The following is an 11,443-nucleotide window of genomic DNA, read 5'->3' on the forward strand; positions in this document are numbered from 1 at the left end:
TAGACTTAATAGGCTATTTATTTTCAAACTTTTTTTTACATTTTAATCTGGACTACAACATGCCCTAGATATTGTTTGAAAGTGTTTTGATTCTTTATTGTTCGGTCACACTTTACATTAGGGCTTCATTAGTTAACATTAGCTTTTGCTCATTGTGAATGTTAATGCATTAACTAAAGGTTAACTAATGAGGTCTTATTGTAAAGTGATACCTATTGGTCTTTATAGTTCTTTTGCACTTTAATCTGTGTAAAACTTTTAACTTTATACATTTCTGTATTGCTTTATTGCATTTAAATGTTCAGTTATTTTTGTTATAAGAAAAAAGTTAAATAAACCTGTTATACTGTATTATGACAGCACTTTTTTTTTTAAACTAAATTTCAATACCTTGATAATACCGTATACCGTGATAAAAGCATTAGCAATTAATCGCAACATGAAAATTTGATACCGGCATATCCCTAGCTGTAAGCTTATTTTTCAATTAAAAATGTTACTTGGTGGCTATGAGTAGCCCTTTCTTAAGTAGCTATTTTAAAGACCATTTCATTAAGTTTAATTTGGGATTGTTTTACCATTTTGTAAGGACTTGTACAATACCAAAAAAAATTCATTCTTTTAGTTTACTGTTAGTGCTGTGTGGCTATATCTTTATAAGAGTGTACTATGTGGTGGGATATCCTTGTGAGATGCTTGAGCGGTCACCCTCATAGCAGAGTTACGATATAACGTACAGCTCAGCCACCTCTCCTCTCCCCCCGGTGCAGGACGTGAAGAAGTAGGTCAGTTTGTTAGTAGATCCTACTTTTCCACCTCCTTGAAACAGCCTCTCGCCTACGGTATGCCACCACTCCTCTTTATGGTTGCTAAACTTTAACCAAAATTACAACCCACACAAAGGCTTTTTTTGAGAGGTCACGTGTATAATTTGTCCCCTGAATTGCCCTGCAATACTTTTGTTCTTTTGTAATAGGTCTATGTGTCAAAGACACCCTGGCTGATGTCCTAGTAATATGTTTGATTTTACATACACATGCACAGCCTATTTGTGCAGTCCAGCTTGACAGGAAGATATTTATTGTTTTCTATTTGAATATATTTTCAAATGTAATTTATTTTTGTGATGGTAAAGCTGAATATTCAACAGCTATTACTCCAGTCTTCAGTGTCACATGATCCTTCAGAGATCATTCTAATATGCTGATTTTCTGTTCATTAAACATTTCTTTTTATTCTCAATGTTGTAAACGATTTGGCTGCTTAATGTTTTTCTAACAAGCTAAAATTTGAACTGGAAGACAAAACATGTAATTCAGACTTGTAGAACAAGCTGCATGTGTGCTTTCATGTGCAGATCCATTGAAATGGCAGTGACATTTTCATCTTGATCTGGGATGTGCTGTAGCGGATCAGACGTCTTTAGGAAGGGTCGCAGACAAGCTCAACTAGATGCTGCTGATACACAGTCTTACAAGAGGGAACTCTTAACTCTCACTCAGACAGGATTACATTCTTGTATTATACCCTTATTATGTTATATTCAGTGCAGCTAAAAATAAAATCATGCATGCTATTTTACAGTGTGAGGTTTTTACTGGCTTTTTTAACCAAACGGTGACCATGAAGTTTGATAAGGTCTATAATAATCTAATAAATAACCTAAATGACTAAACTGATAAACTGAACTTTTAGCCCCATGCAACATGATAAGATCATGAGGTCATGCCAACTCCGTGGGCATTTTTTAAAAGAATGAAAATTTTTCCAGTTATGCCAAGCTCTAAAATAATTTATTGGGTAGAAATTGTGAGTAAAAATATTTTAAAAACTCTTATTCTTAATCCTTATCCAATATATCACGAATGACTGTAAGGGTCATGCAAATTCTTTAGTTAAAAAGAGCAGGAACCCTGAAGAACATTCAGCTCTTAAAACTTCTTAAAAGTCCTGAAGTGTTATTTTAATTAATTTTCTTTAAGGGGCTTTTGAATGTTGTTGTGGACCAGTATGAGTTCCATTCTTCTCAAAACAGTTGCCGTTAGCCATTGAATTCTACAGTATTATTTATTTATTTTTTCCCTGTACTATAGAAATCAATTGCTACCATAAACATTCTTCACAACATCTTGTGCTCAACAGAAGAAAGAAACTAAATGATGACAGAATTGTCATTTTTGGAAGAACTATCCTTTTAAGAAACCCAGGTGTAGCATACTGTGAAGCAACTTTTATTCTGTTTTCACTTTCTTTTTAAAGAAAACTTAGGCAGTACACTGTCAGTAAACTAGTATTCCATTCCATTCTGAACACAGCCCATGAAATGCAGAATATAACCAATGTGTTTGTCTGTTAGTGCCCTCTGCTGTACTAGTCAGAAAAATCTCGCTCTTGTTCCTGCAAGAGGTTAAAATGAACAACTATGTCTATCTAAACTACTGTTTCATTTGCTTGTCATTTATTAAAATTTGATTACTCTTTGTATTACAGGTTTTTACTGCAATGTCTTGAGGACTTAGACGCCAGCCTTCGCAAGCTTAACTCTCGCCTCTTTGTCATCGGGGACAACCCACGGATGTCTTTCCAAGACTTTTCAAGGTCAGCGAACAGACCGCCTAAGCCTATTCAACAGTTTTGTGTAAACTCTCTGTCAGTACATGCTGTTCTGTGTCTGCCCCTTATTTGACTCTGCATCTCTCTCTCTCTTTTTTTTTTTTTTTTCCCTAGGAGTGGAAAATCACCCGGCTGTCATATGAGTACGACTCCGAGCCCTTCGGGAAGGATCGTGATGCAGCCATTAAGAAGCTGGCCACTGAGGCAGGGGTGGAAGTCTTCGTCAGGATCTCCCACACACTCTATGATCTGGACAAGTGAGTGTATCTGTAATCATTGCCATATGCCCATATGACTCCCACGTAGCTGCCAGCAGTCCTGTGGGAAGCTGTTGCCCATCATACCTGATAGTTAACTCTTTATTGAGAATGTTATGCAGACAGATAGTGAGATCACACAGATACAGAGATTTTTATCTGTCATATGAATATCAAAAAGAAATGGCATTTAAAATACTAAATACTGTGTTACACAAAAATGAAAGTTGTGTGTTCCAAAGCATATTAGCATTTGTTGTGGGATGTAAGTTCTTGTTATTGACTTTGAATTTTAGTATCCGGACAACTCTGAAATGCCATAATATTGTGTACATATTCTAATTGTCCCATGTGTTCTCTCTGTGCCTCTAGGATCATAGAGTTAAATGGAGGACAGTCTCCTCTCACATATAAACGATTTCAGACGCTCATCAGCAGAATGGATCCTGTGGAAATACCAGCAGAGACTATCACGGCTGTAGTCATGGGCAAATGCGCCACACCAGTCAGCGATGACCACGACGACAAGTTTGGCGTTCCCTCGCTGGAGGAGCTCGGTGAGACACCTGTGTTCCCTCCCTTTGCATGTATGTGCATGTGTCTGTTGTAAATGAGATTTTGAATGAGTATTTGTGTCTTCAGGTTTTGAAACGGATGGACTGTCCTCAGCTGTGTGGCCTGGTGGAGAGACGGAAGCTCTGACTCGACTAGAGAGACACCTGGAGAGGAAGGTAGACATGTGCTCTATTACAGTTTTTGCAGTTATGCTTTTATTGTATTACGCCATATTTATTATAATAATCATCGCGCACTCAGCAGGGCTATTATAGTTAGCTAAAACTATAAACCATAAAATTTGCATTAATTGAGATAAAATAAATGTTAACTGAAATAAAATAAAAAAAACTTAAACTTATTTTATTTCAGCAAGTTTCCAAGACAACATTTTCATTTAGTTTAACTTGATGTACTAAAATAGCGTAAACTAAAATGGAAATAAAAATGAATAAAAACTAGATATATTTGAAAACAACAACAAAAAACGAATAAAGACGACAAAAATACAATTATTAGCGTCAACTAAAATTAACATGAAAGCATAAATTATAAAAAATTTAATATAATTTAAAATATGAACAAAAACTCTATGCATTAAATATAGTTTATGCATTAAAGTTTATGGATTAAATTGATTAAAAGTGACAGATATTTATAATGTTATAAATACATTTTAAATAAATGCTGTTCTTTAGAACTTCATATTAATCAAAGAATCCTGAAAATAAAATATCATGGTTTCCACAAAAATATTCAGCAGCACAAATGTTTTTAACATTGATAATAAAAAGAAATGTTTCTTGAGCAGCAAATCAGCGTATTAGTATGATTTCTGAAGGATCATGTGATGCTGGAGTAATGATGATGAAAATTCTGCTTTGCCATCACAGGAATAAATTACATTTTAAAGTATATAATAAAATAGAAAACAGTTCTTTTAAATTGTAGTAATATTTCACAATATTACTGTTTTTACTGTATTTTTCATCAAATAAATCCAGCCTTGGTGAGCATAATAGACTTCTTTCAACAACATAAAAAAAAAATCTTAATTGCTCCAAACTTTTGACCTTTAGTATAGTTTGTATATATTAACTACTTCCTATTGGGCTTTTTTTTTCAGGCTTGGGTGGCTAATTTTGAGCGTCCCAGAATGAATGCTAATTCCTTGCTGGCCAGCCCCACAGGCCTGAGCCCTTACTTCCGGTTTGGCTGCCTCTCCTGCAGACTTTTCCATTTCAAACTCACAGACCTCTACAGAAAGGTAAAGGTGAACAGCACTGTCTTACTCTGACTTTTAAGGTATTTTTCATCACTCTGATAACCGATCATAAGATCTTAAGTGGCTGACAAGTTATTCTCATCCTTTTTTTCCTGGCTTTTCAAATGCAGGTCAAGAAAAATAGTGTCCCACCACTGTCCCTTTACGGCCAGCTGCTCTGGCGTGAGTTCTTCTACACGGCTGCCACTAACAACCCACACTTCGACAAAATGGAGTTCAATCCCATCTGCATGCAGATCTCGTGGGACAGGAACCCCGAAGCTCTGGCGAAGTGGTCAGAGGGCCGGACTGGTTTCCCGTGGATTGATGCCATAATGACCCAGTTGAGGCAGGAGGGCTGGATCCACCATCTGGCCAGGCACGCTGTTGCTTGCTTTCTCACACGTGGAGACCTGTGGATCAGCTGGGAAGAGGGCATGAAGGTACTGCAATCATTGTTCTGAATTTCAATAAAATAACTGTTGTTGCTTTCTGTATTAAAATCTATATTGATTTTGTTTGATTTGTTTTTAAAGGTGTTTGAGGAGTTGTTGCTGGATGCAGACTGGAGCGTCAACGCTGGAAGCTGGATGTGGCTTTCGTGCAGCTCATTCTTCCAGCAGTTTTTTCACTGTTACTGTCCGGTTGGCTTTGGTCGACGTACCGACCCAAATGGAGACTATATAAGGTGCCACTCTTAACCCTTGCTGACATCCACAAACATTCAGTTAAATATAAATTACTAGTTTATTTCAATATTGAGACCATTCTCTTTGAATGCTGATTTTATTATTATTATTATTATTATTATTATTACAGACGCTATTTGCCCATATTGAGGGGCTTCCCTGCCAAATTCATCTATGACCCTTATGACCCTTCAGAAAGTGTTCAGAAGATCGCTAAATGCATAATCGGAGTGCACTACCCTAAACCCATGGTTAATCACGCTGAGGCCAGCAGGATAAACATCGAGCGAATGAAGCAGATTTACCAGCAGCTGTCCTGCCATTCTTCCAGCAGTTTTTTCACTGTTACTGTCCGGTTGGCTTTGGTCGACGTACCGACCCAAATGGAGACTATATAAGGTGCCACTCTTAACCCTTGCTGACATCCACAAACATTCAGTTAAATATAAATTACCAGTTTATTTCAATATTGAGACCATTCTCTTTGAATGCTGATTTTATTATTATTATTATTATTATTATTACAGACGCTATTTGCCCATATTGAGGGGCTTCCCTGCCAAATTCATCTATGACCCTTGGAATGCCCCAGAAAGTGTTCAGAAGATCGCTAAATGCATAATTGGAGTGCACTACCCTAAACCCATGGTTAATCACGCTGAGGCCAGCAGGATAAACATCGAGCGAATGAAGCAGATTTACCAGCAGCTGTCCTGCTACCGGGGCCTCGGTAAGAAAATGCAGAGCTTTTTCAAAACCCCAACTCTTAAAAATCTCGTTTAACTTTCTTGTAATGCTTTTCAGGGCTCCTTGCAACTGTTCCATCCAACGCAACCAACAATGGAGATGGTAATGGAGCAGATCCTTCCTCAGGAGACAACACACAGGAGAGCACTCACATTACAGGTATACCGACAAGCACATTTGTCATACATCTTATAATTCATCTCTGGAAATGTCTGATAATGCTGAGAGCTTTTGCTGTAATCTAGGGGTTTCCAAATGTTTTCATCAGCCGAACCCCTTACATGTAAAATATATACTTGAAGTAAATAAGTTTAATGACACATTTATGGTTCTCTGGTTATTGGTCACATAACCAGTAAGAAAATAGAATAAAATGCACTTGTATTGTAAAATATGAGTATCATTATAATGATTTTAAATACATTACAAGTTACAATACTAATATTTATGCCTAAAAATAGTTGATTTTCAAACATTATTAAGCTTTAAACATTTCAAATACTCTGTTTTATTTTGGCTGAAATGCTTGGAAATTTTGGAAATTATGCAAACGTGTAAATAAACTGTGTAAAGAACCCCCGTTTTTGTGAAACCCTGGTCTAATTGATCCAATTTTAGTTATATTGTGCACTTTTATTCATCATGTGTATTGGCAGTTTGGTTCATTTCAGTTATACTTGTGTTGGAATATTTACCCTTCTTTACCAGCAGTGCACCCATCACCAGCAAGTTCTCAACCAAAATTCTCACCATTTACAGTGTCATGTGATCAACTGTCTGTCAACAGTGTACAGCCACAACCAGGTGTGTATTGACACAGATGCATGGATTTTGAAATATAATAAATGCTGCTTACATGTGAGGCTGCTTTATTAAGATGTCTGTCTTTCCGGTCTAGGTTACTCAGGTGTTGGTATGGTTGGACAAGCTCACAAACAGTCACAGAGAGGTGAGTTTTGTTCAAATGGTCTCGGAGGACTCATAGCATATTCTGAACTCAAGCTGTCTCACTGTGGCCTAAAATGTTTTCATTTAATTGAACTACACTATAATTTGTTCTTTGTTGTGATTTGCTTATAACAAGTCAGTGACAGACTAGTTTAAACACACCCGATCTTGCAATGAAAAGAAGGGTTTACCTCATGTTTGTGGAGGATTATATTTTGATGAAAGCACAGACTTTTCAAAATCAGGGCTATTCATCTGTGGACAGTTACGCTACCATTCAAACGTTTGGGGGTGGTAAGATTTTTTTTGTAATGTTTTTGAAAGATAATATTGTGAAATATTATTACAATTTAAAATAACTGTTTTCTGTTGTAATATATTGTAAAATGTAATTTATTCCTGTGATGGAAAAATAAATATTTTGTAACATTATAAATGTCTTTGTCACTTTTGATCAAATTGTGTCCTTGCTGAATAAACATATTAATTTCTTCAAAAAATAAAAATAAAAACATCATACTAACTTTAAACTTTTGAATGGTACTGTACAATTTCCATGCCACTCGAACAATAATTTTGTAAAAAATTACAACCTCACAAGCTGTTTTTGTATTTAGGGAGAGGGACAAGTACTTTGAAGCGGCATAGTGAAGACCGAGCTTCAGATGGTTTGTCGAAGATTCCGAGGCATGACAGTAACTAGCTGCTTCGGAAGCAAGGATATACACACACCTCTCCTCAGACTAGTGTTTGGACCTGTCCTGAACCATAGCTCAAAGGACAATGTCTCCATATCAACTCCTCCATGCTTTGCTTTGCCATGGTGTCATTCTGCTTCTAGAGCTTGAGTTAGCATTGAGGTCAAATGTGGTGGCCCAGGGAACTGTCAACTAAGCTGTTTGACATTGTATAATGTATGTAGTTACAGAATTTAAGATGTCTACATTTTTGCAAGCTGTATGTTGATTAATTGTGGAGGAAAATGTTGTGTAGTATTCACGCAATCCAAATGTCAAACATTGTTTTCTCTTTGAAAGTGTGTGTATCTACCATACCATTTGATGTCCATTTGTGCAATGCTGTTGCAATAACTGTGTTTTACACAATCCTGTGTAATATTAAGAGGAATTTATTTGGAAATTCATATCTTAATAGCGATCATCGGGAGCAAACCGGCCACTAATTGAGAATCTTTAAACTAGTCGCTCTTTGATAAGTCAAACGATTTGATTGATCTAAATGTTCAATTCTAATTTATAAATAGACACATTAAAAGGTCTTTGCAGTCCACAGCAAAAATATGTATATTTAGTCAGATTTTTGCTTTTTATAATGGAGGAATTATCATTGAGACCTGTGGCTCTTAAACACAAGTGGATTTGTTTCAAGACAATTACAGGGAAACAAACCTACTATGTATATAAGCGTATACTGTAAGTAATTCAGTCTGCAAACCACTGTACATAACATTTTTCTTGCTTATTTACAGACTTGCTGTTATATTTTTTATATGAGAGACAATACCTTTTTTAAAAATGTTGTAATGTCTTTATAAATCACCATTAAAACATGATAGACCTGTTACAGTGCTACAGTGATTATGAGAGCATGTTCATCAGTATTCAGTATTATTGAATTTATTTTGATTTTCTTAACATTCATTATCAGTGTTGGCTATTAACAGATGTAGCGAATCAGCTCATGGGGAAATATGAATAATTAATCATAAACCACATGTAATCTGTTTTACACAATCAGATTACTATTACGTTTGTATGAATTACATATTGGTTGCATGACCTGTCAGACGACGTCAATAAATTATTTGTTAATTTATTTGTAATTTTCTAATTGTGACCCTACGTTTTAAAAGGTACATACACAGTAAATACACATGGAAAATATCCCCGAGTAATGCAGTTCTTGCCTTCCAAACATTAATATGACAGTATGCACTACCATTCAAAAGTTTTTAGAATATTTTATAAAGTTATGTTTTATAACGTCTCACCAAGGCATTTTATTTTATCAAAAATACAGTAAAAGCAGAATTATTCTGAAATATTGCTGTCATTTAAAATAATTATCTATTATATCTATTTAAATATATTTTTGTAATTTTTCCTGTGATGGCAAAGCATTACTTCAGGCTCTCCACAAAAGACTCTATTTTACTTGTCAGACTAGTTTACTTCTGTTTAAGGAAAGTTATAATAAAAAGGTGTAGTTGGAATAATGTTACTTTTTTTATTTATCTGGTTCTTTAACCTGTAAACACCATTGATTACAGACAGCCACACCCATGGTGTCACATGGTGACTCAAGCAGATGTTTAAAAGCTCCATAATATAACTGGGGTTGAGGTCGAGAAGGATGCGAACACCTTATCTAAAGCCCAATGGACGACGGTAGTTTGTAACATAAACCAGATAAGCTGTTCTTAGCGAAAGTCGTAAATGATGAACATCGAGGGGGAGGAGATGCGCAAACCAATCCGGCTCATCGCGGCTGCCTGCAGTGACATGGGCATAGGAAAGAACGGACAGCTTCCCTGGAGCCTTCCGTAAGACATACTCAGTTACAATGCTCGCTCAGTCCAGCGATTTTGTCCAGTTGGAATCGTTCTATTTTATAAGTTATGTTAGATATGAATGAATAGTTTGAATCAGTAATCAGATGAATTCATGAACGACGTGACGTGACGAATATTTGATCGGGAACGGTCGACGTACACTTTGGTGTCCAATTCCTTCATTAGCATTCGAGGCATAAACTACCGTAGTTATATAGCAATAACGAGTTTAAAAACATAAAATAGGTGTTTGTCTGATAACAGCGGTCTTGTACCTTCTGGATTGTGTGCAACTATTTAAATCCATGGTACAAGTTACAAGTTTTTGTAAGATTGTTTCTTATTAAGTTAAAGTTTTTGTCTCTCTCTCTCTCTCTGTGTGTGTGTGTCCGCTCACATAAAATTATTTTGATCTTTTTATTTTGAGATTTCATTTTGAAATGTTTATTTTTACCACTTGTCATTTTGAACATTTTCTGCACCTCTTTTTTCTCTCTCTTTCTCCTGGAATATGTCACTGACCTTTAGACCTCTCAAACTGAATGTCAGCAAGTTTTTGAATTAGAGAGATGGAAACTTCGAGCCCCCCAGTGCCCGCCCCGTTTGAGATAAGAGATAACAGCATGTGCAGACAGGGGCTATAGACTATTGGGAATTTCTTTATCTTTCTGGTATATAATATTATGTTGGTATGAGCCTTCTCAGCCATACCTATTAAACAGGATCAATGCATGCAGTGTGATGCAGGATAACCTTGGTTCAACTCTGATTTGGGCACACAACCCTGCTTTTTTGAAAGCTATAAACACATCAAAGATATTTGTCATGCAGCTCAAATTGCATTTTGCACACTTTGTAGTTATCAAAGTTTAATTAATGTGTCAAATGGCGCACAAAATATCTAATGTGCTCATGTTGTTTACAGAAAAGAATTTCAGTTCTTTATGGATACAATTACAGCTGTGTCTGCACCTGGTAAGTGTCTTTAAATTTTATGTTTGGTTTGATTTATATTTTAGTTAAAGAGGTCATATGATGCTTTTTTAAAGATCATTATTTTGTGTTGGGGGCGAATCTGCTGGTTCTCCTGTTCTGAGACGGTCTTCCCTTTGGCCAACTGCATCAATTTGGTATTGAGCAGGAAGCTGACGTATGTTCATTTATAAAAAAATTTATGCAACTGCACTTCCATTCAAAAGTTTAGGGTCAGTAAGATTTTTTTTTTTTAAAGAAATCAACACTTTTGTTCAGCAAGGATGCATTAAACGGATCAAAAGTAAAGACATTTATATGTTACAAAAGATTTATATTTCATATAAATGTTGTAATGTTGTGTATGCTTTGGAACTTTACATGACACGTACAGCAGCCACAATAGCACCGTATAAATGATATACAGTAATAGGCTTATGTTTTATTTGATTTTTTTCCTTTTTATTCGAAATATTTCCAAACGTGTTAACTATATTAGGAAATATATCGATTCTCAAACGTGTAAGTAAATGCGTTTTGCACCAGATTGTTATTTGTGGGTGACAAAGTAGAGTAATAGTGTAATCTATTAACTACACATAAAAACCCGACTTTTTACTTAAGTAGGCCTACCCGATATGGGTGTCATGCCATAAAATATGTTTAATACGACTGACTTTATATTTAATGTGAATTTAATAACAATATTGTAAGTTACTATATAATAACATTTTCATTTTACAGAGAGCAAAGAACATTTAAATTATCAAAGAACATTTTCACTTCAGTCTAGCCAGAGTTCAGGCACTCTCAAAAACTCCCATTT

General features: G+C 35.6%; 1 protein-coding gene and 1 pseudogene across 1 annotated transcript in view; both read left to right on the forward strand.

The window, feature by feature from the left end:
* The window catches only part of LOC107740145 (cryptochrome-1-like), a 12,783-nt pseudogene extending 4,031 nt beyond the window's left edge, over positions 1-8,752 (forward strand).
* A 777-nt stretch (positions 8,753-9,529) lies between these two features.
* The window catches only part of LOC107740349 (dihydrofolate reductase-like), an 11,370-nt gene continuing 9,456 nt past the window's right edge, over positions 9,530-11,443 (forward strand). The window contains exons 1-3 of the mRNA XM_016552769.1: positions 9,530-9,590; positions 10,571-10,629; positions 10,710-10,795. Coding sequence (XP_016408255.1) covers positions 9,530-9,590; positions 10,571-10,629; positions 10,710-10,795 — 206 coding nt within the window. The remainder of the gene's footprint in view (positions 9,591-10,570; positions 10,630-10,709; positions 10,796-11,443) is intronic.

This window comes from Sinocyclocheilus rhinocerous, unplaced genomic scaffold (genome assembly GCF_001515625.1).
Source record: "Sinocyclocheilus rhinocerous isolate Xijiao unplaced genomic scaffold, SAMN03320098_v1.1 scaffold2055, whole genome shotgun sequence".
In the NCBI taxonomy this organism is placed as follows: domain Eukaryota; kingdom Metazoa; phylum Chordata; class Actinopteri; order Cypriniformes; family Cyprinidae; genus Sinocyclocheilus; species Sinocyclocheilus rhinocerous.